Consider the following 26745-nt stretch of genomic DNA (forward strand, 5'->3'; position numbering starts at 1 on the left):
CCCACTCCCACCCTCTACCACAATGGGACCGCCTGAGTACACGGAGCTCTGTGGCAGCTGCCACCACACAATGCTCATTCTCATCTTGGCGCCTCCGAACGGCCTGGCAGCTCCGGCCATTTAGAGCCCAGCTGGTGCCCGGTTGCTGGGTCACCCTGCAGAGGCGACGTGCCACTTCGGACTAATAAACAGGCTTTAATCCTTGGCCCTTCTGAGGGCCCGCTGCTCTCACCTGTCTTCTGACTGTCTCGTGACGAAAGGCGTGAGAGGTGGCCACGCAGTTTAATGAAACCAGGCGGGAGGCCGCTGCCGCGGTTTTAAATAGCGGCCCTGCCTCCCGAGCTGTGTGCCCTGCGCAAGTGGCTTCGTCTCTCTGAGCCTCTCCCTCCGTATCTCGGAATGGAAGGCAGTAATTCCCGTGCCACGCAGTGCGCGCCAGGACTTAATGAGACGATGTTTGTGGAGAGCGCCTCTTCCAGGCCTTGGCAAGCCAAGGGGCCCCGCAGATAATTAACTTTCTTCCCTTTCTCAGCACCTAGGGTCCCAGGCAGGAGAGGAAAAGGCCAAATCAACTTCAAGACCTGCTGTTTTGCTCTGAGCACTTGGCAGGTTTCAGATACGCTTCAACCCAAGTAAAAGAACTTTAATTACGCCCTCGTTTGCGGTTTGGTTTGGACGGGTTATTAACTGATTCGAGAAGACTGCCCGCCCTCCCGCTGCTGCAAAGTGAAGGGCTGGCGGGGAGTCAAAAGCAGAGTCAGTCCTTTCTCCTGGGACTCCCAGTCCCCCTGCCTTGGACACAGAGACGGGGCTGGCAGTGCCATCTGAACGGGGTGTGGTTCAGGGACTGGCCTGTTGAATTAGTGCGGGCGGCTCGCATTCTCATTACATCTTCAGTGTGTGTGTGTGTGTGTGTGTGTGTGTGTGTGTGTCTCGCCCCTGTGCATACACTTGCTGTGCTCTGTGCTTTCCATTCACTTAATTTCACTGTGTGCTTCCAGTTACACAAATGACAAACGCTTGCCTGTGATTTGCAGCAAACCGCTACCTGGCGTGTGTAGTGTGACTGTAGTCACACTGCCTGGATCCAGTCTCGGCTCCACCTCGTATTCATGGACCCCGGGCAGGAGAAACCTTAATTTCTTTATCTGCAAAACAGCCGAGTGACATTGCACTGTAGGAGGATTAATTTGCAAAAGTGCCTGCTTAGCACACAACCTGCTTCAGGATAAGTGCTCAGTAAAAATTGCTTGCATTAACATTAGTAATAGGTAATGTCTGAGCATTTATGATAGGGGTGGGGAACCTTTTTGTCTGCCAAAGGCCATTTGGATATATATATATATAACATTATTCGTGCGCCATACAAAATCATCAACTTAAAAATTAGCCTGTTACATTTGGTCAAGCATTTAATTAACTCACCCCTAATGGCTTGGCAGGGCCAGACCAAATGATTTCCAGGGCCTTCTACGGCCCGCGGGCCGGAGGTTCCCCACCCCTGATTTAAGATCACAGAACAAGTATATTGTTGCTAAGTGAACGTTGTCGGTTCTCTGTACAGCCATCCCTGTTCTTCCCTGACTAAGGTGGTAACACTCGAGCTGCGACTCCTTTGATAAAAGTAGTTCTGTGTTGTCACAGGGAGGGACTGTGGGGTCCTGCTGTCGGTGGAAGGGCATTTGCAGCATTTTGCGGGGTTCACAGCCCCATTTGCCTCCCCTTAGGCTGTAACTCATTGCTCAGCTCCTCTCCCAGCCCCTGAGTTGCCCTGGTCTCTGGTCCTGAGCTCACAGTGCCTCTCCTTACGCCCATGGGTCATTGTGGCCGTTGGCACTGGTGGCAGGTTATGCCTTGTCAAATACAGTGCTGGCTTCTTTTATGAATTTACTAGCCTAGAACTCTAAGCCTTGGGTGGGTATATAAAGGCTGGACCCGCCCTAGCCGGTTTGGCTCAGTGGATAGAGCGTCGGCCTGTAGGCCAAAGGGTCCTGGGTTCGATTCCAGTCAAGGGCATGTACCTTGGTTGCAGGCCCTGGTTGGGGCGTGTGCAGGAGGCAACCAATTGATGTGTTTCTTTCACATCAATGTTTCTCTCTGTCTTTCCCTCTCTCTTCCACTCTCCCTAAAAATTAATGGAAAAATATTCACGGGTGAAGATTAAAAAAAAAAGGCTGGATCCCTCACCCCCTGCTTGCATCTCTCAAGGGTCATCCTGTCTCAGAACATCCCTTAGAGACAGACAAGGCTCTGTCACAGCTGCATCCCAGCTCACCGTCTCTGGCTGCCCATACTGCTTCCTTCCCTCCCTTTCACGGGCTTGACCCCTAGAATACTTCTTCATGTTCTAGAGTGTCCATCTCTGAGTTTGCCTTCTAAGGAACTCAGTCAGTGACATTAGATGTTGCAGGAGAAGAAAAGTTTTTCCTTCTTCCCTTTTAGGTTCTTTGGACCATCTAATAATTAAACTGACATAAGACAGTAACAGGAGAAAAAATAATTTCAATTTCATTTCTACAGAAACCCAAACCCCAGAGATAGGAGATTTCCTGATAGTCAGGCAGTTGAGGCTCACATGCCATCTGAGCTAGGAGAAGGGGTGGGGCCTGCGATTTCAAGGCGAGGAAGAGCAAATGTTTTGTAAACAAGTGTTTGCCATGCCAGGCACATAAGTCTCTCTGATGTAAAAAGTTATTTTCTTTTTCTAAAATATGTTTTTATTGATTTCAGAGAGAGAGGACAGGAGAGAGAGAAGCATAAATCAGAGAGAGAAATATTGATCAGTTGCCTCCTGCTTGCTCCCCAACTGATCGGGGACTGAACCCAGAACATGGGCCTTTGTCCTGACCGGGAATCAAACCAGCGACCTTTCGGTGCATGGGATGACGCTCAACTGAGCCACACCGGCCAGGGCCAAAAAGGTTATCTTTGATAATGGCTCTCGTCCTGGCTCAGGCCCCCTGCCTGAATTCTTTTAGGCAGTTAGGGAAGAAGTAACCCTTCTTGAATCTGTTGGGTCTTGACTGTTTTCAGCTTGAAATAACCCACATGGAAAAATGGCACATTCCTGGGAGCAGGGGGCTGCCCTGATCCCCATTAATACAAAATTAGCCAGTGTCCTTCAGGGTGATGTTACTATAGCTTTTGGGGTTCTCTTTTCTACTGTATATAAATCTCCAAGTTAACACGCAGCTTCATAGAGTCTGAGACCCAGGATGGGGCAAAAGTAGGTTTACAATGATCTATAAGAATAAAAGTGTAATATGCTAATTAGACCCAACATCCTTCCGGATGACCTTCCGGATGAAGCCGGGGCTGCGAAGGAAGCCCAGATCCCCGGTGCCTGCTGGCAGCCAGAGGGAAGCCTGGGTCCAGGGTGCCAGAGGGAAGCCGGTGCCGGCAGCCGGGGAAGGAAGGCCTACTCTTGCGCAAATTTCGTGCATCGGGCCTCTAGTTAATAATAATAAAGAATAAACTGTTTTGTGAACTCGCAACTGTAAACCTTCTTGTGCTCCACGCTCTATAGTCCCTAGCAAAAGCAAACTCAGGGATGTTCCCCCAGAGCAGGGTTTGGCTGATGTGTGAGGAGCCCGAGAGTAAATGCTTTGGGCTTTGCAGGCTGTTGCTCTCTCCCGAGCCCTCAGCTCCACTGGCAGCAGGAAGGCTGCCGCGGTGACTGAACAGACGGGGTGGCTGTGCTCCAGTGCAGCTCTGCTTACAAAGGCAGGTGGAGCCGGAGTGTTGGCTGGAGGGCCATCGCGCACTGACCCTTGGCCTAGAGAGTGGAGCCACCCTCGGGTCAGTCCTTAAACAGTGTCCTAGTGTCGCAGCGAAAGGACAAGCTGCCTGCCATCGTCGTCCCTCTGACGCTGGTAGGGTATGATTTCTAAATCCCACGGCAGCCTTACAAGGGGCTCAGATTTCTGTCTCACAAGTGAGGTAACAGGATCCAGGCGGGGTGTGCCTGGTCTTAGGAGATGATGTTCCTGGAAGTGAGCGTGTGGATGGAGTCGTGAGTCATGGGAAGCATCGGGGCAGAGGTTTGAGTCACTGTTTGCAGAAAAGCACCCCAAAGGCGGAGCTGACTGCAGACCCTCAGAGCCCAGAGGTGTCTGCAAGGGCCCTGCCTGCACCGCATGCTCTCAGCCAGGTGTCCTGTGGATGTGTCTCATGTGTCCTGTGTAGATGGATGGACCTCTGAGCGAGGCAGAGAGCAGAGAGTCCTTGCCCATTGAGGCTTAGAGGAATTTTCTGATCAGCCACCTGAGTTCGATGAACAATAGAAGGGGTTCATTTAAGGAAAGCCTCCTTCAGGATCTGTTTGGTGAGGAGACAGCCTTGTCATGATCTGAGAAAAGATGGTTTAGGCAGCCTGGCCATCACGGCTCAGTAGTTGAGCGGTGACCTATGAAGCAGGAGGTCACGGTTCGATTCCTGGTCAGGGCACATGCCTGGGTTGCGGGCTTGATCCTCAGTGTGGGGCGTGCAGGAGGCAGTCCATCAACGATTCTCTCTCATCATTGATGTTTCTCTCCCTCTCCCTCCCTCTCTGAAATCAATAAAAATATATTTTAAAAAAATCAAGATGGTTTAGGCAGAGGGAGCAACAAATTGTCTGGAAGTTGGGACTGTGTTTGGCCTATTTGCAAAATCGCAACGAGGCCAGTGAGGTTGGAAGGGTGACACGGAGGATTGTGGAGGACTGAGCTTGGAGAGGAGGCCTGGTGGGGTTTCTCACCTTGAAGCCTGTGGTCCAGGTTAGGGTTTTGTTCTGGGTGCCATGGGAACCGTAGGAAGATGATAGGTGATGCCTCCTGTCCTTCAAGTATCTCTTTAATTGCCTGGGTGGTGGGGAGGAGCAGTGCAGGGAGGTGGGAGCGCAGGGGAGGGGACCATGGTGGCTGGGACACAGATGCCTGTACCGTTGGGATCCACCAACCAACGTAGAGCCGACGGAACTTACCGATGGATGGATGGGTACATGCTGAAGGTCACAGAGAGGGTTTTATGTGCCCTCCTGCCCGAAGGTAGCTAGACGGTGAGACTGGGTGTTTGGCTGAATAAGCTCCCCTCCCCTCCCCCCTCAGGAGGCTGCTGGGAGCCTTGTGATCCCAAGGCGGGAGGTTAGAGGCGTATAAAGCACGCAGCCTCAGGCACTGTTTCTCTGACTTCACTGTGCACATCACCTGGGGATCTCATTACAATGCAGGCCTGGGCCAGGACTGCGAGTCTGCATTTCTGAAATGCTCTCCGGTGATTTCAGTGATGCCTGCGCTTGCGCCCACTTTACCCAGCAAGGACTGGCCCCCTATTACACGCTCCTGCCCAGAGGCACGAAGCAGGGACCCCCGGTGCCTGTGTGTCTCGGCGGCCGGCTGTGGCTAGCAGGGCGCAACTCGAGAGTCAGAGAACGAGGTGGAGGCTGTTTCACTGGACCCCATGGGCATCCTGGACTGTGGCTGCGAGTCCTCTCCAGGGACTCACGGATCTTGCTCCCTGCTCCTTGCCTGTCCTTTGGGGACAGAGCTCCTCGGCAATTATTTCACAGCCTGTAGCAGTGTAGGCAGATCTCTTCAGTCTCCGCAAGTATATATGAAGGGATGTGATTTACATGAAAAAGGAGCCTTTAAAGCAAAATGACCTGTGGGCAAGGAGGCCTGTGACTTCCAATGTATAAGCCGAACTGTGTTATTAACACAATTAACCCAACGCATTTACTTGGTGTTTGGGGGGGGTGGGGGGATGAGATATTAGCCAGGGATGACCTCTTTCAGCAGAGAGGAAGTTGGACTTTAAAGCAGGGCCTCAAGAGGTGGGTCCGTTTCTTAATGAAAAGGGAAAGGAAGTGAGAGAAGTTTAATATGATGCATCCCCCCCGCAGGGCATTAGTATAAGCGAGACCTCTTCCCAGGCTGTGGCATTTAGGGCTGTTTGGAAATGCATGTACTCCCTTGTCGAAGGGGCTGGCTCAGCCGTATTGATGGTCCCGGGCCAGCGCACAATGCTTTATGGAGGCAGGATTCCATACGGAAGCTTTTTGTAAATGAAACCAACGTTTGATTACTGGGAGAAAATGACTGTGACTTTTCATCTGGTTTTCCCGGCCAATGCCATTGATTCATGGTGCTTCTAGGAGCTCTTAATCATCGGGCCCATTTCATTTGATATGAGATATGGAAGCTATTTTCTTGACTCCTCCAGTCTAAACATTGAGGGTTATTGTACTACGCTTGTACTCCGGCTTTCTTCTGCGTAATCTTTTGATTTCCCACGTGCTATGGCATTTGTCATTACAGGTTATTAAGCTATCATGTGGTATTTTGCATTTTTATTATGTTCTTCACCTCTCATAAATGCAGATCTTCCCTTTAGAGCCCGCATGGGTATTTTTTTTAAAAAATCTTGGCCCCCGGTCACCAGTGCACAGAGCGAAATGCTGTCAGCTCTCTGGTCCCGAGTTAGGCAATATCCACTTTTTTTTTTGTTTTTTAAGTATGTTTAAAATGTTTTCACTGATTTCAGAGAGGAAGGGAGATGGGGAGAGAGAGATAAAAACATCAGTGATAAGAAAGAATCATTGAGTAGCTGCTTCCTGCATGACCCCTACTGAGGATCGAGTCTGCAGCCGGGGCATATGTCCCGATTGGGAATAGAACCTCCTGGTTCATAGGTCGATGCTCAACCACTGAGCCACACCGGCCAGGGCAGAAATCTCTTTCTGTGTCTGGTCCCCTGCATTTTTGTTGACTGCTGAGGAAATCATTTAATTCCTATTGTTCTTGAAGTTTCTGTAATAAAAGACACCTGGCACCCCATAAATTGTGAATTGAAAAATAGTCTGAAGTTTTTGTGTGAAAGATGCTAACCACAAACTATTAATAATAGTCGGCCTGATGTCAAACTTTCTGATGTAAAAATGTACAGCTCGGCAACTGAGTGGAAGAAAATTGTATTAGTTGTACCCAGTAGAGATGGGGAGCTTTCGTTTTTCATGATGGACCACTGAGCTAGAGAGAAAAATCAATCACGAGATTTGTAAGTGGGAAGCAAGTAAATTTAGAGATATATTTTTTTAAAGAAGAGAATCATAAAATGCTACTACACATTCTCGTAGAATGAATTGAACATAAGATTTCATTAAATATAAAGAACAATAAAAAAAGGTTTCTGGTGCACTTGAGGGCCATTCAGGGAACCGAGTTTTGGGGAGAAGAGACTGATGAGAGAGACTAAGAAACAGGGTGTAGAGGGGGAAACAGTCTGAGAAAGAGGCAGGAAATCGCAGAGGCAAAGAGAGACGGAGGCCTGTCTAGGGAAGGCCGGCTGAGATGCTCACTCTCAGGGCGACCAGAGGAAATGATGGTGCTTCTGTTAAAGACGCGGGTGCGGATGAAGCTGGTGGGCTTCAGGGTCCTGCTGCAAGGATGCGCATGCACAACCCCCGGCATAAGGGCAGACCCAGCGACGAGGTTGCGCAGGGCTTGCCCCTCATTTGAACCTGTGGCGACTGCGAGGTCAGATCTGCCATCTGCATGCTGCGCAGGGAAAAGGCGTACAGGCGCCTGAAGTTCACGGCTCGTGTGTGGCTCTCAGAATCGCTCATGGGTTCCCTGGGCCCCTCCCCCACCCCCTCATGCACACTGATGCCATCGGTGAGGGCTGGAGTCCAGAGCCAGGTCTACGTTAGAGATTCTCCATGTAATTCTCACTCGGCTTTTAAAGAAAAACGGTTGTGAAGTTACACCCAGGTATCTGTCCTGTGGTCCTACTACAGGCTAACCAGAGATAAAGCGACCTTGACCCGCTGACCTTGAGCCAGGCCAGCGATCTGTTTGCCACCAGGGCACTTGCAGGAGGTGCTGCTGTGTCATCTGCTGGTTCTGCAAACCTGGGCTCTGGATTCGCAAGTGATGCCTGTGTGTCCCTTTCCCCTGTGCCTTGAATTACTCAAGGGGCTGCTGTTCTGATGAAAAACAAACCCACATAAGGCGCCTCGCAGGATGAAATGGCTGCTGCGGCTGCAGGGAGGGGGCAGTGCTCCCTGGGTCGAGCCCCTCCCCCTTCACTGCAAGAAGACAGGTCCTTGGCCCTTCAGAGAAGAAACTGAAACGGGCTCACAAGTTACTTTCATGGAAGGAGAAAACAAACTCGCATTCAAGTTGTGCCTGGAATGACTTTTTCGTGTCAGCAACAGGAGTGCCTCACACGCTTGTTGTAAATGGCCAGCGTGTTTATTACAGACACATGGGTAACGTGGTTTCCCATGTTATTATTGGCAGAGTCCGGGGCCGAGTCCAGCCCTCTGGTGTTTGGTTCAAGTTTGATGGGAACCAGCTATGTTCATCGTCTGTATATTACTGCTTTGTGCTGGGGTGTGTGGAGTAGTTCCTACTGAGACCATGTGGTCTGGAAGCTGAAAATATTAACCCTCTGCCCCTTTCAGAAAAAAATGAGCCCACCTCTGTTCCAGACCCGTGGGTCTTCTGTGTGGCTGCAGTTTTTTTTAAAAAGATGAGTGGATTAGAAAACTGTGAAATACTACGCTGCTGTAAAAAGGAAGGAATTCTTACCATTTGCAACAGCATAGATGGAACTGCAGAGCATTATGCTAAGTGAAATAAGCCAGTCAGAGAAAGATAAATACCACATGATCTCACTCATTTGTGGAATATAATGAACATAAACTGATGAACAAAAATAGAACCAGAGTCATAGAAGCATGGAATAAACTGTCCAACCTATGAGGGAAGGCGGGTGGTGAGGGGGTAAGAGATCAACCAAAGGACTTGTATGCATGCATATGAGCATAACCCATGGACACAGACATGGGGCAGGGAGGGCATGTGCTAGGGGTTCCGGGCGGCTGGGGAGAGGTCAATGAGGGGAAAAGGAGACTTATGTAATAGGTTAGACAATAAAGAATTACAATTAAAAAAAATATATATATATATTTTTATCGATTTCAGAGAGGAAGGGAGAAGGAGAGAGAGAGAAACATCAATGATGAGAGAGAATCATTGCTTGGTTGCCTCCTGCACGCCCCCTCCTGGGGATCGAGCCCACAACCTGGGAATCGAACCCTGACCTCCTGGTTCATAGGTCGACACTCAACCACTGAGCCACACCAGCTGGGCTGCGTGACTACAGTCGTGTCGGAGGCCGACGTCTCCTGGACTGGGCCCACACCTGCTCCCCTTCCTGACACGGCCCTGCTGCTGGGCATGTGGTGTGAGGCTGCAGCTCCGCCAGGTCCCGGGCAGCCTGCTGGGCTCTGTCACATCTCACGCCCCCCAGAGCAGAAGTGTTGTATTCGGGGCCTCTCTCCCGCAGACACCTTCTCTGACGTCCTGCCAGCACTGCCCTGCCAAGGCGCCGCTTCTCAGCAGCTCTGTTGAAATAGCTGCCTGGGCAGTTTCTGCTCACTCCCTGCTTGGCAGCGATGCCAGCGTAACGCTGCTGATGGATGGCTCCTGCTCAGGAACCTCCCTGGGCTCCCCATTGACTTCCAAATCCAGGGTGGGCCCTCCGCCTGCCTTCTCCATCTCAGGTGACTCCTCACAGCGCTCTGGGGTCAAAAGGTCCTTCCCTCCCCAGGGCTGTCTGAACTTTCCTCCCACCCGCAAGCCGCCTCACGCTCTGATCTTTGCTCTGGAATGTTGGGGCAGCCCCTGTGCCCCCTGCAAACCTGATACCACCCAGTTCATCCACGTTGTATCACCGACATGTTTTTGTTCTCCATGTGCAGGACACTTGATTCCCTGGAGCCCTCTGCACTCTGTCATATACCCCTGATTAGAGGCCGTGCTGTTCTGCGATGGTCTTTCTGTTCTCCTCAGACTGTAAACTCCCCCAGGCCAGGCATGGTCTCCAGTCATAGTTAGGTTTCTGGTGTGTGCCACGGAGCAGGCATTGTGCTCGGGATGGAACCGGAAGTCACCCAGAGCATGCGCACCGGTGTACCTACTGTGTACCAGCTGCGGTCGCATAGCACTCACTCAGACATTGTCCCACACCGCACAGATGTGAAAACAGGCTCACAACGCTTGACTTGGCCAATTGCTGTCAAAGCTAGATTTTTTCTCCTTTTAAAAATAATTTTAAATTAAGGCTTCAACTAATGCAATAAAATGTGCAAGTGGATACATCATAAGAGTTCAAGTCGTTGCACTGTTACATATGTATGCACGTCTGTGGCCACCATCTGTCAGAGGCAGATTTGAACTTGAGGCTCCTCTGTCCTGATGCCACACTGATATGACCAGGTTGCACGGTTGCAAACATCCATGCGTGTACACCCTCTGCAGTGTCCATGCACACGGTCTGCGCACACATACCTCCACCTGTCTGGGTGCGGGAGCTTTGAAAGCATTCATGCCCGGCCCAGCTCTCCTAGGTTACATTTTGCAGCGGTTCTCAACCTGTGGGTCGCGACCCCTTTGGCGGTCGAACGACCCTTTCACAGGGGTCGCCTAAGACCATCCTGCATATCAGATATTTACATGACGATTCATCACAGTAGCAACATGACAGTGATGAAGTAGCAACGAAAATAATTTTATGGTTGGGTCACAACATGAGGAACTGTATTTAAAGGGCCAGAAGGTTGAGAACCACTGCATTAGAGTCCTGTGTTTCAATAGCTCCCAGGTGATGCTAGTTCAGGTCCAGGCCCTGCTGAGCAAGGCTGAGTAAGAAAGCGAGAGGGCTCATGGGAGCAATGAGCTTCCAGTACCGCTCCTAAGATATTGCCTTCTTACTGCGTTCCAGACAACCCTGGCCCTTTGGAAGGTGAGCCTTGGCCTCTGGGGCATCCAGCCCTCTGACATTTGTGACAGCGTGATCTGACAGTCTCCCTTTTGGGCTGGCCCCCATCTCTGCCGCTGGCCTGACCGTGCTTCAGGCACCCTCAGTGCAGCCCGCCTTTCCCATTCAGGAGGGCATGGCTATGAGTTAGAAATGAGGGGGTGCTGTCCATGGGCATCTAATTGAAACACCAAGCTCTGTGATCCCACGTGGGCTGGGTTTGCTGCAGAGGGAGGTCAGGAGAGCAGAGTTCTCAAATCAGGCCCCTGATGAGCACATGGGCATCACCTGGGAGCTTGTGAGAACCAGCGGTTTTAGAGCCGGTCCAGTCCCGCCCCTGCCCGCGCTCTGTGGCTGGAGCCTGCAGGCTGGGAGCCTCGGATGATTTTGCTGCCACCGAAGGGTGAGGACCACAGCTCTAGGGGGACGGTGAGTACACGCGTGGACCTGCAGGGCCAGGGGTGTGGTCCTCAGCCCCCAGTGGGCATCAGAGACCCCCGGTGCTTTGTAGAACCTCAGACGCCCGGACCTCATCTCAGGGTCGGGGAACCTGGATTTTTGTGAATTCTCACCCGAGGGTGTTTTCCCATTGATTTCTTAGGGAGAGGGGAAGAGAGAGGGAAAGACAGGGAGAAATATCGATGTGAGAGAGACACATCGATTGGTTGCCTCCTGTATGCGCCCTGAGCAGGGCCTGGGCCGGGGAGGAGCCTTCAACCAAGGTACATGCCCTTGACCGGAATCGAACCCAGAGCCCTTCAGACCGCAGGCCGACGCTCTATCCACTGAGCCAAACCGGCCAGGGCGGGGAATCTGTATTTTCTTAATCATGTGCTCTAGGAGATTTTGAGATACAACCCTCCCCCCCCCCCATTTCTTTTTTTCTTTCTAATGGTTGCAGTAGAAACCTGATAAATAAGCATTCTTTTAATAATGACTTCATACTCACTTGGCAAGGACACTTCCGCTTTTGTTTTCCTCCCGTAGTTTCCTCTCCTTGGTCTCCAGTGATCAAGCTGTTTTCCCTCACTTCTGTTTCCCATTAAGTAAGATGGTGGTTCCCTTTAGCACCACCTCCTCCTTGATGGGTTGTCGCTGCCCCATAAAAGCCACGAGTGAGGTCTGAGGCCTCCTGCATGCTTACTTAGCCTGTCTTCTCAAAATTGTGCTTTAAGTGACTGAGGACATTAGCCTCTGATCTAATTGATCCACAAAACACGATCCACCCGGGCGTCCCCGAGGCTGAGGCAAGGAGGTGAAGGCCCCACTGCCTCCTGTCACCCCTGCGGTCGCCCTGCCAAGAGCAGGTGGGAGGCAGGCCGAGCTGCAGGCCCCGGCGTCAGTCTCTCTAAAGAGCTGCTTGTTGCTCTTTCTCCCACAGCTGTCCCTACCCCTCCACCCTTATCTGTCATCGTCGATGTCCATACCTGTGTGATATTTCATGACAGGGCGCACCTGCTCAAACCGAGCGGATGCCGTGTTTGCAGACACGCTGACAAGTATGTATGTCGTTAAGCCTCCTGGCAGGAATGAGATTGGGCTTCCGCTCTAGCCTGGCCCACCTGCCCAGCCTTCCTGCCACCCTCACTGTCCTCTACTCTCAGGGTGGAGGTCACCGGGCTGCAGACCCACCGGACTGATCCTGGTGACTCTCGTGGGGTCCCGTAGGTGGGGTCCCTGCTTGTTTCTGCGTCCGGCCTCTGCTGGGCATCTCTGGATTCACCACCAAGGCCTGGGTGAACCCCGAAGCCCCCACCTCCCAGGCCATGGGGTTCCCTCCATCATTGCATTACTGATGATAAGCCTTGGTTAGAGCTCATAGGCCAGCAGTTCTCAACCTGTGGGTCGTGACCACTTTGGCGGTCGAATGACCCTTTCACAGGGGTCAGCTAAGACCATCCTGCATATCAGATATTTACATGACGATTAATCACAGTAGCAAAATTACAGTTATGAAGTAGCAACGAAAATAATTTTAGGTTGGGGGTCACAACATGAGGAACTGTATTTAAAGGGCCAGAAGGTTGAGAACCGCTGTCGTAGGCCATCATGCTTGCTTGTGTTACAAAGGAACAGGCTGAATGAATGAAGCCTTTGTTTTTACCCCCTAACCGTTGCCAATACTTGGTGTTTGAAAAATAATAATCTAGCTACACACCTCGGGTTGGCCTTGACTGGGTTAGAAAGCACAATGGAGCCCGGTTGGTGTGGCCCAGTGGTTGGGCCTCGGCCTATGAACCAGGAGGTCACGGTTCAATTCCCTGTCAGGGCACATGCCCGGGTTGCAGACTCGATCTCCAGTGGGAAGCATGCAGGAGGCAGCCGATCCATGATGCTCTCTCATCGTTGATGTTTCTCTCTCTTCCTCTCCCTTCCTCTCTGAAGTCAATAAAAATATATATAAAAAAAGCAAGCACCATGGAAACGGGCATCAGATTTGGAATGCAGGTGACAGGGTACTCAGCTGTCCTGTCACTGGTCACAGATGGGGGCTGTGTCAGTGTTAGAACGCTGCTCTGCAGAGCTTCCAGGACCAGAGCTGGAGGGTTGGGCAAGGAACATGTGTTGTGTTAGCTCACAGAATCCCCTGGGGCTCCTTAATGCATCCCAGGGCCCAGGTGTCTCCCAGACCAATTGGCCCGAAACTGGGAGGGCCCAGCCACCTGAAACTTCTAGTGCCCGGGGAACCTCAGGGCCAGCGGAGCCTGTCTGAATGTGTGCAGTTCTTTTTTATAATGAAAGCAAATAGAACACACGTGTGCTGATCATCACAGGGGTACACAGGGTGTGCGTGTGGGCACATGTGCCTGGGCACTTGGAGAGTTTGCGGCTGCTCATACATTTGGAGGAAGGCTAGATCCATGCTAGGCGACATGTTCATGCCAGGTGTCATCTCTTCCTTGGATTTCTCTCTGTGGTGACTAGAGCCTTATCAGGCCAGTAGTAGAGAGTAAATATTTGTTAAACCAATGGAAGGCGGACAGGAATACAGAGGTGGGGGAAAGCATAAACGTATTCCTTCCGAGGGGCCTTCGTGGGGCTATAGGGCATAGAACAGTCAGGAATGAACTACCTGGTGGCCTCTAGGGACATCTGCGTCTTTTGGAAATCTCTAGAAGAAAGCAAAGGGCTACTGCTTATCCTAAGGAGCTCATCTAGCTTGCCCAGGTTTTTGTTTCGTTTTATTTATTTCCTTTGGGTCCTCCCAGATGGGCTTTGTAAATAAATAGGCTCGAGTTGGGAGCGTGAAGGCACCGTGACTTCTGACTTTCACAGGATTCGAGGGCCCTGAAGTGCGATGGAGTAAGGGAAGGTATGCTTCCTGGGCAGAGGCAGGACGTTTCTGGAAGGAAAGGGGCCCAGAACAACTTCTCTGCCAGTGAGAAAAACTTCTCTAACCGTGTGATTAGCGTTATCATACTGAGTAAACACTTGTTGGACTCTTAGGGTGTAAATCCCGTGCACAGGTGTCTTTTTGCATCTGGTACAAACCTCCAGGGAGGGTCGAGAGGGGCAGGGGTACCACGAGGCCAGAAAGGGCTTCCCCCGTGGTGTCCACCGGGATTGACACTGAGATTTTGTTTGGCACCTGCAGGTGAGCGTGCTGACCACCCTGGAGCGGAGGTTCAACCTGCAGAGCGCCGACGTGGGTGTGATCGCCAGCAGCTTCGAGATCGGCAACCTGGCGCTCATCCTCTTCGTCAGCTACTTCGGGGCACGGGGGCACCGGCCGCGCCTCATCGGCTGCGGGGGCATCGTCATGGCCCTGGGGGCGCTGCTGTCCGCCTTGCCCGAGTTCCTGACCCACCAGTACAAGTACGAGGCCGGCGAGATCCTCTGGGGCGCCGAGGGCCGCGACGTCTGCGCCGCCAATGGCACAGCCAGCGACCAGGGGCCCGATCCTGACCTCATCTGCCGCAACCGGACCACCACCAACATGATGTACCTGCTGCTGATTGGGGCCCAGGTGCTCCTGGGCATCGGTGCTACCCCCGTGCAGCCCCTGGGCGTCTCCTACATCGACGACCACGTGCGGAGGAAGGACTCCTCGCTCTATATAGGTAGGAGCCGGCCAGCGCCGGGCGCGGTTCTCTGGTTCATGCTGTTAGTAACGTGGGCGTGTTGAGAAAGGAAGGAAAGGTGGGCCGTGAACTTTGTATTTTGCCGGAGCCACTGGTTCTCACAATTGGCTTCAAAACACAGGGATTTTGAGAGCTCATGTCTGAGTGTCACCCCAGGAAATCTGGTGTAGTTGGGTTGGGGTGCCATCTGGGCTTAAGGCTTTTTTAAAAAAAATCTCACCCGAGGATATTTTTCCATTGATTTTCTTTTTATTTTTTTATAGAGAGTGGGAGAGAGAGGGAAAGACAGAGAGAAACATCGATGTGAGGGAAACACATCGATTGGTTGCCTCCTGCACAAGCCCAGACTAGGGCCCAAGCCAGGGAGGAGCCTGCCACTGAGGCATGTGCCCTTGACCGGAATCGAACCCGGGACCCTTTGGTCTGCAGGCCGATGCTCTATCCACTGAGCCAAACCGGCTAGGGCCATAATGCATTTTTAAAAAGCTCCCCAGGTGATGCCACTGTGCTGAGTTTGAGCATTAGAGACCCGAGAGGGGAGACGTGGTCAGGAGGAGTTTTGTGTTTATTTACCTGCTCTTCTGTGTGCCTGTGAACTTGGGGCTACCTGGGAAGACTTGGACTCTACTCGTTGGCATTTGCTATCATTCAAAGTTGGTGACTTGAAGTAATTTTTTTCTGTAACGGGGGTATGTGCTGAAACTGGGTATTTCGGAAGAAATCAGGTGCATGTGAGTTTTTAAAAATTGCTTTGCGCTGTGTGCGTTTCTGATATTTTATCCTGGAAGGGATGGAAGCCATTTGCAGATACGGGGCTAAGAAATATCTAAGTGGCGATCGGCTCTTATAGGAAATGGGTGTGTCTGCTCTTGGCAAGGTGGCATGGACTCCTTGGTCGTGTCACTGCCCCTGGGTCATGTTGCAAGGTCATTTGCACGGTGAGGCCTGGCCTGCCTAGCATCTCCACCCCTTGTTTGCCAAGTAGAATTTTGCTTCCCACAAGCTGTTGGACTGTATGACACATCCCGTCCCCGAGTGCTAAGTTTTGAAAAAGTTACCTCTGCTGGCGGAAGCTTTGCGCCTCCCAAAAGCAGTGCGCCTTGAGATACGAAGTTCGTTATAACACGGAGGGTTGGTTACCATAGAATTTGAACAGAATTTAACACCAGGCTTCCTATCTGCCAAGCTTCCAGCCGCCTAAGCTTTCTGAGCCAGGAGGGCCTGGGAGGGTTACACTCCTGAACCCCGATTTTCCTCTGGGCCTCTCGGTCCCCGCTCTGCACGAGATGCTGTTGGTGAACAAATATGTTACAAGCGTATGTTTCAGTCCTCTGCGGGTGGGCTGAAGCTGAGGAAGGTAGTACCTGTGAGCTTGGTCAGGACCTAACCATGGAACGCGAAGTAGAGGAGGAGACTGCTCAGGCCAGACATGGCCGGGTCCTCTCCCCATGTGGCTAGGGGCTTCCATGATTGTGGCTGAAGCTGGGGAGAGGGGTTCAAGGAAATCATGTGCATTTTGTTACTTTTATTTTATTTTTAAAATATATTTGTATTGATTTCAGAGAGGAAGGGAGAGGGAGAAAGAGAGGGAAACATCAGTGATGAGAGAGAATCATTGATCGGCTGCCTCCTGCATGCCCCCTGTTGGGGAATGAGCCCACAACCCGGGCATGTGCCCTTGACTGGAATTGAACCCGGATCCTTCAGTCCACAGGCCGACACTCTTATCCACTGAGCCAAACCGGCTAGGGCTGCATTTTGTTACTTTTAAAGCTTGAGTGAAAGCCACTCCACGTGACTGTTGCAGACGAGGACATGGGCCACAGCCTGGTCTCCTGAGGCCCAGCAGGACAGCTGGTCTCTGACTTGACGGATGCTACCCTAGGACTCCGGGAGAGATGTTTTCTGGCAGTGACAACAGCAAGTAGATAAATCAGAGCGCAGAGAAGGAAACGGAGAGTGAAAAGCTGAGTTCTTGTCTCTAATGATAGAATCAAATAGAAAAATGTCTCCCCAGATACCTCCTCAAGTCATGGCTGTGCTCAATCACGTCTGCTCGGGGCTTCCTGCGCAAGGCAGCGGGCTCAGCGCTCTCTTCTGGAAGTTTCCATGACATGGGGGCCTATGTCTTTTTCCCTGCATTGGATGGGGCCTGGTTGGTGTGTGCAAAGCTTTAGGGTGGGGAGGCATTTGGTTTTGGGTGTGGGAGGTGGAGTGTGGGCAGAGGGGCCTCTGAGCCTTTATCTGTAGGATTTGCTGTGAGCCTTTGCTAGGAAGAATGTTTCGGCCAGATTTCTTCTTGGACCCCGTTTCCTCTGTGGTAGTTAAGCAGGCAGAGAGCATCTGCTGTTTGCATGGAGCATGGGCATCTCGGTGGCTCTGGTCCATCTGGCCAGCTTCCCAAACCAATGGCGACGGACCCTCCGAGGGTCTCCCTGCTGGGTTCGCGGGTCTTTGTTTCCAGGGAACAGCGGGGAGCCGGCCTCCCGCACCCCTGGCCTCCCTGGGTGGCCCTTTATTCCATGCGTGGTTCGGATTCTCCAGGAGCAATTTAAGGCCATAGCATATGCGGGACATAACTGGTCCATCCATTTACTATCCAGGTCATAAAAGAGTGTGAGTGATCATGAGGAGATGTTAGCACTTATCGGCTGTAATGGGAAGCCACTAAATTTGCTTTGGGAAGTGTTTAGAGGAACCCACTGAACGGAATCAATATGAATTAAGGCCTCTTAGCTCCCCACAGAGAGGAGGAAAGGCTGAAGGAACTGGCGCTGGGACTGTGGGTGTAAATGTGCACGCGTTGGGGTGAGTAGCTGTGTGCCTCCGGCCCCAGCTCCTGAAAAGCTGGGTAAGAGAGAGAGGCCTGCCAGCAGCCGTCGGGTCAGATGCTGAAGACCTGAGTGTGGCTTGGAGATGGAAAGGAATAGAGATACTGCACGTGTCAGACAGCTTCTTCACAGCTGGCCCTTTCCCGTGGCTGTCAGCACGGAAGGGGACCAAGCCATGCGGTGCTCAGGCCGCCCACGCACATCCCTGCTGACAAGACCTGCCCTGGAGCGCCCGCAGAGCGGGTCATAGATAGGGGCCCGCTGCGTGTCTGTGGCCATGTCACTGGCCCGGCTGCAGCCAGGGGGAGGTGACACATTCCATCTCGAGTCAGGCTGACATCTTCCACTGAAATGACCGCGAATTTGCTTTGGCCTCTTTCGGCCGAGCCACTGCCAAACGCCTAGATTCCTCGATGGGCCATTCAAGGGGCTTCTCCGGCTGGCTCTGCTCTGAGGTCGCTGCTTTCCAGCGTGGGGAGGGAGCCAAGGGAGCTCATTACCAGGGGACAAAGCCCAGTGAATGGGGCCGCGGCTCTGCTGGCAGACTGTTTGCTCCAGCCCAACGTGGAGCCAAGCCTCACAGCGCGGCGACACAGTGACCCGTGGGTGACACGTGGCACTCACTGTCTTCCTCGAGGGACAGTCAAAGGGACAGTTAAAACCATGTTTTAAATGTACAGGACTTGACAATGGACAGTCAGGCAGTGGCAGTGGAAGCAATTCCATGGGGGTCCAAGTGGACCCTTTGGGAGTCCACTCATACTACCAGTCCAAGGGGTGACCTTCCCTTAGCCCAGTGTCCTTAGCCGCCCTGTTTCTCCAAGTTCAAGACTTAGCACGTTTATTGTAGGTAAGAATAAGTAGCTAATGCCATGGACTCACTCTGTCCTTTTTTTTTCAGTCCTCACCCAAGGATATGTTTATTGACTTTTAGAGAGAGAGAGAGAGAGAGAGAGAGAGAGAGAGAGAGAGAGAGAGAGAAAGGGAGAAACATCGATGTGAGAGAAAAACATTTCATTTGGTAGCCTCCTGTACACTCCCCAACTGGGGATTGAACCGGTAACCTAGATATGTGCCCTGACTGGGAATCGAACCTGCAACCTTTTGGTGTACAGGATGATGCTTCAACCGCCTGAGCCACCTGCCAGGCATCACTGTGTCCTCTTAGGTTTCTATATCCATTAGTTTTGTCTTGTTTTTAATCTTTGAGGAGGAACAGGCCAAGACGAGAGTGTGAAAAGATTGTAAAAATAACCTTATTTCTAGTTAAAAAGTATTAACACCATTGACAACTTGGGAAGTATAAAGAAAGTATAATTAGAAAATAATTACTCTTAGCTTTATGATTGTCTTAAGGCTTTTTGTGCATTGATATTCTTTTCTACAAAAAAATGTGTTTATAATAAGTAGTGCTCTGCAATGATCATTTCTCTCTTAATATTTCATGAGCATTTCTGTGTCACTAAATATTCTGCGATGTTATTACTGCATCCTTACTATTCCCTCCTGGATATATACCTTAATATTTAATGCCCTCTGTGGTTGGACATGGGTTTTTAAAGTTCTTGCTGTTATGAATGAAGCAGACAGGTAAACTGGTTCTGGGAGGCTAAGTAACTTGCCTCCGATAACTTGGCTGGCAGGGCCAGGCTTCAGGTCTGAGAGTGGCGTTCTTTGCAGGTGCGTCTGGATGCTGTCACAAGGCTGGGGCGGAGGAGGCGACTGGTGGGTGGCCCAGGGGTTAGGTGTAAGTCAGGACACTCCACAGGGCAGCCTGAGGCCCGCAGGACATAACAGTTACAGGAGCCAGGGAGGTGGGAAGAGAGCATTGTGTCTCAAAGCCAGGCAGAGAGAGGGGCGCAGGAAGGAGAACAGCTACCAGTTCAGGTTAGGGTTCCAGAAAGGGCATGTGTCCCGATTCCTGGCGCTTTGAGGAGAGATGGGCACAGCTCGGAGCTGAGACTCTGAGGCGGGACAGCTGGCGTGTTCCATGCTCTGCTCACCTCTCCGGAACTGTGGGCTCCGTGCCCTCGCATGGCTGGTCATTCCGTGTTGGAACCACAAGAGCCATTAGGAGATGGACCTTGGGTTGTGGTAGAAATCTGTTACTTGCAACTGGCCGCATGCTGGTTCTGGTTCTACCCTCTAGGCCCGCCCTGAAAAATTGTGATCCCTCTTCCAGGTTTTGCTAATTCCTCAAACTGCTGCACACTAACCTTACATGGATGGGGAATGGACTGAAGCTTACCTCCTCTGGGCCAGGGCCGACCTTCCTACCTTCCTTCCCGTCTCTCTCTCTCTCTCTCTCTCTCTCTCTCTCTCTCTCTCTCTCTCTCCCCTCCCCCCTCTTCCTTTTTTCCTCACCTGAGGATCTTTTTCCCCCCATTGATTTTTACACCGAGTGGAAGGGAAGGAGTGAGAGAGAGAGAAATGTCCATGTGAGAGAGACACATCAATTGGTTACCTCCCACACAGGATTGAGCCTGCAACCAAGGTACGTGCCCTTGACCAGAACTGAACTTGCGACCCTTTCGTCCGCAGGCCGACGCTCTAACAACTGAGCCACACCGGCTAGGATGGACCCGTGTTTCTTGATGAAGAGGTTTCCTGCCTCACTTCAGCCACCATTTATTTTCCTCTTAAAGGTGGTGCCATGCCTGGGCAGCTTGGGACTAGGGGCCATGAACTAGATGACTGGGCATGAGAACTGAATGAGTGTGCTGGGGCTCCATAATGTCACACCGAGACTGGGTGGCTGAAGCTGTAGCTTTAACGTCTCACAGTCCTGGAGGCTGGAAGTCCAAGCTCAGGGTATCGGTAGAGTTGGTTTCCTCCGCGGCCTCTCTCCTTGGCTTACGGGGGGGGGCCTGCTCCTCCCGGGCCTTCACATGGTCTTTCCTGCGTGCACATCGCTTGGAGCAATCGCTCCCAGTCAGGAGGCAGGTACGTTAGACATGGATGTGTCATGTTTTCTTCATCACTCACATTGAAACCCAGTGGAGCCCTCCATGTTGCGGTTAATGATGCAAAGAGAATTATTCCCAGATTTCATCTGCCAGTTGTTTGTTTAGAACAAAGGTCACTCTGATACCAGCCGGCAACCAGAGAGCACCAAATTTCCCTTCCGAGCCCCGGGAGCCAGAGTTATTTTGCTCCTGATGAGTTTTTATTGTAACTTGACGTTGGGTAAAATGTGTTTTTACTCTCCAAAGAGAGTGTGGGTCGGGTATGGATCGCATACGCGGTGACTGCAGTTCATCTGAAAAAATAATTAAAAAGCTGTCCCTGGTGGGGGCAAGCATAACTCATTATACTCTCGCTACTTCATTGATATTGAAGTTTCCCTCATTAATTTCTTTTTCTAAAATTAATGACGCTGTGAAACCGGGCACTTTGCTTTGGCCGTTCCATTCCTGCTGGTCACATGCCACTTTCAGTGTGTGTTAGCAGCGTGCGAGGAGGCGTGCGTGCGGCTCTTATCTGGCGATTCCATATTGCCCAGCCGGTAGGTCTTGCTCATTCATTTTCAGCTGCTCATAATTCATGCCCTGCGGTTCGGGGAGGCACTGCTGTGCTCACTGCCTGGGTGACCTTGGACAAGACTCCAAGCGTGGGCTCTGGAGTCCTGACAGCCCCGAGATTCAAATCCTGGCTCTGCCACGGACCTGCCACTGGAATTTTGGACACGTCTCCTGAGCCTGTTTCCTTATCAGGAAAACCAAGGCTGGGACCTACCTCGCAAGGCTTTGCCTGAGTGTCTCTTGCAGCAGGCGCCACGGCTAATGCTGGACATCATTACACACTGCCCTGGTCATCTTGATGGTCATATCATCTCCATTTCCAGGAGTAGAAATCGAGGCAGGGAAGCGCTGAACTTATTTAAACACACAGGCAGGTCTTCGACGAGCAGTTAGATCTCGATTTCCAGCCTCGGAGAAAATCCATCAAGGAGATGTGAGAATAGCAGCCTCTTCAGTCCTGAATTAAACCAGCAGGCATCTTCTTTGCCTGCAGACCGCTTCCTGCGGCTCCTCTCAAAACACATCAAGTGCTGGTGTTACCCAGCCAGCAGGCTATCTGGTTTATAGGCACCCCACCTTGTATGCCCATCGCCCCAAAGTGATGTATTGGTTGGCTTTCCGGGTTCCAACACATTGCTTCTGAATTTGTTTCTGAATATTGGTTCCGTTCTTTTAAAAGAATGTAAAGTTGGGAAAAACAAAAATATAATAAGAAAACTTAAATAATAATTCATAATCCAGGTACCTATAGAATATGCTGCCAAAATGTAGGTATATTTCATTTCAGCCTTTGTTCTTCGTATATATTTTTACTTAGTTAAGACCATACCATAAGCAAACCTGCTTTTTACCAATTGACTAGTGGCCTGATGCACAAAAATTCATGCAAGAGTAGGCCTTCCTTCCCCTGGCTGCCGGCACCAGCTTCCCTCCTGCAGCCGGGACCCAGGCTTCCCTCCTCTGGTCACCCCCAGGTACCTGGGACCGAGGCTGCTTCCCTCCTCTGGTCGCCCACAGGCACCCAGGACCTGGGCTGGCTTCCCTCTGGCCCCGGCTTCATCAGGAAGGATGTCCAGAATGACGTCCGGAAGATGTCTGGTCTAATTAGCATATTACCCTTTTATTTTTATAGATGTGTTATAAACAACGAACATTGTTTCAGATAATTGCATAAGATTTTTGTCAATCTAGAAACACTTGGATCTGCTTTTAGGACGTTAGGGTGATGAACATCTTTGTGGCCATAGCCTTGTCCACATTTGCTGAAAACTTCAAAAGCTCAGGGTAGTTCAGGTAGATTCAGTGTGAGCTGGACATCAGCCACTTGGCTTTGCTGTGACTTTTTCTGGGGAATAAATGAGTGAAGCACATGGGTGTCCTGACAAGGGACTCATGCCCTAGTCGGTTTGGTTCAGTGGTTAGAGTGCCAGCCCTCGAACTGAAGGGTCCCGGGTTCGATCCTGGCCAAGGCATGTACCTCGGTTACAGGCTCGATCCCTGGCCCCCGTCCGGGTGCGAACCAGAGGCAACCAATCGATGTGTCTCACATCGATGTTTTTCTCTCTCTGTCTCCCCTTCCCCTCTACTCTCTCTAAAAATCAGTGGAAAATATCCTCGGGTGAGGATTAACAACAACAAAAAGATACTCACTCATGATACTCTGATGAACTCAAGAACTCCAGACCCTTTACAATAAAAATGATTAGGTTGGATGTTCTGGTTCGTTCTTCATTTCCTTATTTCATAGACATTGAAGTTGCAGGACAGGGACCCAGAGGTCAAAAGTAATACCCCCTCCACTTTCTCCCTAGCCACCAAAACCAAACAAAAGCAGTTAAAAATAACCTGTTGGCAGGCTCTGTGCGGGAACAGTGAGTGTTTAAATAGCAAATGGCTTATGTGGGCAGGAGAATGTCGAGTACGCTCAGCGTATTCAATGGTGCTCTTTATTGAATGGAAAAATCATGAGCAGCCCTGGCTCCTTTATATGGACGGCAGTTGCCAAAGCCACCTTCCCTCCCTCGCAGGACTTCATATTGTCAGGAGTGAATAAGCTAAATGAGCATGTTTCATTCTCAACTTGGCTTTGCCACTTCGTTCCTGCCCAGCTGCGTGTGTGTGTGTGTGTGTGTGTGTGTGTCCGAGTCCACATACAGACAAAAATCTGAAGATACCAGAGCAGCCCAGCCAGTGTGGCTCAGTGGCTGAGCATCAACCTAGGAACCAGGAGGTCACAGTTCCATTCCTGGTCAGGGCACATGCCCGGGTTGTGGGCTCCATCCCCAGTGTGGGGCTTGCAGGAGGCAGCCAATTAGTGATTCTCTCTCATCATTGATATTTCTATCTCTCTCTCCCTCTCCCCTCCTCTCTGAAATCAATAAAAATATATTTAAAAGAATAAATAAAGATACCAAAGCACTAGGTGGCTAATGGACACTCATAAAAAGTTGAGTGTCGTCTTTAGAGCTGGGATACAGGCATTTATGTTAAATGTGTCAGGAAAAATCGAGTGCCCCGGACCGGAGCCACTTGAGGCTAAAGGTTCTCGCATGTGTGTCGGGGGCTAAAATTACATGGAGCTATCTGCACCCTGTGGGGAAGCTCTCACTGAATTCTCAAAGAGGTTCATGCGTAAAATATAGGTTAGGATCGCATAGAGTCCTTACGCTGGGTAGACCCTGATAACAGGCGTCTCGGGGTGAGGTAAGCCAAGATAGTTGAGGTGATAGGCAGTGCGGAGTGACAGATGGCACTTGGGGACTGGAATGTCGTCCAGGGCTCGGCTCTCAACAGCATCCGCCCCCTGGGGAGCCGCTGTACTTATAACAGGATGCGGCCCTGAGGTCACTCTGGGTGAAACGTCAGATGCGTTCTCTGTGGCGTTGGAGACACAGGCAGATACTCTGTCAGCCCTCCTCCTCCTCCACCCAACCCCTTCCCCCCGGAACTCCTTTGGGGTGGAAATTTTCCATCCCTTCTTTCAGCCTGACCATGGGTGTTTTGGGTAATATTCAGCACATTTTCTGTGCTGGTTTGAACTGATGCACAGATAGGAAAATCAAAACTTTTATTTTTGGCTCTGAAAGCAAAAACATTTTTAAAATGCGCCGGGATCATTAATAGAATCTGAACTCTCAAAGTCAAAATTTTCCATGTGTTCTTACTGAGAAAAATGCTCTTGGGGCGATTAAAACCCTACCCAACAGCCCAGCCGGTGTGGCTCAGTAGTTGAGCGTCAACCTATGAACCAGGAGGTCACTGTTCAATTCCTGGTCGGGGCACACGCCCGGGTTGCAGGTTTGAGCACCATAGGCGGCGTGCAGCAGGCAGCCGATCAGTGATTCTCATCATTGATGTTTCTCTCTCTCTCTCCCTTCCTCTCTGAAACCAATAAAAATGTATTTAAAGAAAAACACAACTAACCAATAGGCAGAAAGTTGTGAGGGACCCCCCCCCCCCCCGCTCCTCCCTCATCATCTGAGTACATGAATATACTTGGCAGAATTTTTTGGGCAAAACTTCTTATCCCAACCTTTTTTTTGAGCGGAGGGGGCGTTAAGGGGGCGGGGGGTAGTTGCTGCATTTGAGAAAACTCCTTGTGCTTGCGCTTTACCACTGTCTCCTGTTTCGGAGTGGGAAGTGCCGGGGCTTGGGGCTAGTGCAGCCGTGGGCAAACTATGGCCTCGGACAGATCCCGCCCATTTGAAATGAATAAAACTAAAAAAAAAAAAGGCCATACCCCTTTATGTAATGATGTTTTTATATTAGTTCACACAAACACTCCATCCATGCTTTTGTTCCGGCCCTCCGGTCCAGTTTAAGAACCCATTGTGGCCCTCGAGTCAAAAAGTTTGCCCACCCTGGGCGAGTGCATCCTGACCTCTCTCCACGGAGAGATGATTGTCTCCCTCTCTCTCTCATGTTCTGTGATATGGTGCAAATGAGTGCAACTTCCCCCGCCTCCCTTCCTGGGCAAGGCCTGTACCTATAGGAACAGTCACATTGGCCCACCTGCTTTGCGGGTTGTTCATGGACTTGACAAAGGGAATCCGGGTGCCCAGCAAGAGGCCTCATTCGCACAGCAAGGTTCTAATAGCTTCTAAAATGGTGCATGGACCCTGGGAACCTTTCAAAGCCCAGTGGTGTCTATTATTAGGCCTAATGCACTTCACCTACTCCAGCCTCCGTCCGCACATTGTATCCCGGGGGACAGAACCTTGGCTTGATCCCGCCGATGAACTGCGTTGGCTTAGGTGCACGTGGGTAACTGTGACTCTGAGTAAAAGACAAGATCAGGTCAGCAGGTTGTAGAAAGCCCAAATGTGTCCCACCTCGATGCTTTCATTTATTTATGGTTAATGTGGGCCTTGTTACTGGTTGTGAGCAAGTGTTGAGTTGTAGGACTTACTGCGGTCACAGAGACACTTGAACAGCTGCCTGCTTATTTAGACACACGTGTGTTTGAATAATGACCATGGTGACAGCGAATACGCCAGCTCTGTGTATGGGGTCACTGGTATGTGGCGTCAGAGAATGGGCGCTTTGCATGTGGTTTCTCAGTCTTTCTTCAGAAAGCCCAGGCTGATAGGGGTTGTTGTTCCCATTGTACAGGTGAAGAAACTGAGGCCGGGGGGAGCTGAGCAACTTGTCCAGGGTCACAGGGCTGGTTCATGGCAAGGCCTGGATTACTATCCTGGTCTTCATTAGCCCATAGACCATGTCTTTTCCACATCTGCTTCCTTCCTCCCTCATCCTTAGACACTGTTATGCCCCTACCAGGGTAACATAGGACCCAAGTGTGCTGGGCTAAGTATAAAATGAGCTTAACTCAACTACCTAGGCATCTCTCTCTCTCTCTCTCTCTCTCTCTCTCTCTCTCTCTCTCTCTCTCTCTCTGTGTGTGTGTGTGTCCCTCCCTCTCCTCTTACTGAATAGCTAGCTGTTTGCCATGTCAGCAGTACAGTATGTGATGTCTTTCTGGCGATGCGTTTCTAGGCAGGCCAGTTCTGCCGGGTGTAAGGCGCTCAGGGCCTGGCTTCTCCGTGGGAATTTCTAAAACTCTCATCAGATAAAGCCTGGCTCCTACAGCACCCACGTGATGTGTTTTCACAGCCTCCCTGCAGTAAAGCGCGAGCAATGCGCTCAGTGGACGGCTTTGTGCATGTTTCAGGCCCACTTGCGCTTAATGCACGGCTGTTTGGCAACTTGGACTTGAGTTTCTTCACTCCCAGGCTTGGCTAAGCCAACTCTCTAACCCACTAGATCACACCTGCCACAGACAGGGTAAGGAGATAGCATAAGTAAGACTTCATGGAGCCCAACCGCCGTGGCTCAGTGGTTGAGCGTCGACCTATGAACCAGGAGGTCACAGTTTGATTCCCATCAGGGCACATGCCCAGGTTGTGGGCTGAATCCCCAGTGGGGGGCGTGCAGGAGGCAGCCGATCCATGATTCTCTCTCATCATTGAGGTTTCTATCTCCCTCTCCCTTCCTCAAAAAAATTATATA

The 26745-nt window shown here is 51.1% G+C and overlaps 1 protein-coding gene across 1 annotated transcript in view; it reads left to right on the forward strand.

The window, feature by feature from the left end:
* Positions 1-26745, forward strand: part of LOC102426156 (solute carrier organic anion transporter family member 3A1-like) — a gene marked incomplete at its 3' end in the record, with an annotated part of 112834 nt that overhangs the window by 22543 nt on the left and 63546 nt on the right. The window contains 1 exon segment of the mRNA XM_014448310.2: positions 14399-14864. Within this exon segment, the coding sequence (XP_014303796.2) occupies positions 14399-14864 (466 nt within the window).

Source organism: Myotis lucifugus, unplaced genomic scaffold, assembly GCF_000147115.1.
Source record: "Myotis lucifugus unplaced genomic scaffold, Myoluc2.0 scaffold_798, whole genome shotgun sequence".
Lineage (NCBI taxonomy): Eukaryota > Metazoa > Chordata > Mammalia > Chiroptera > Vespertilionidae > Myotis > Myotis lucifugus.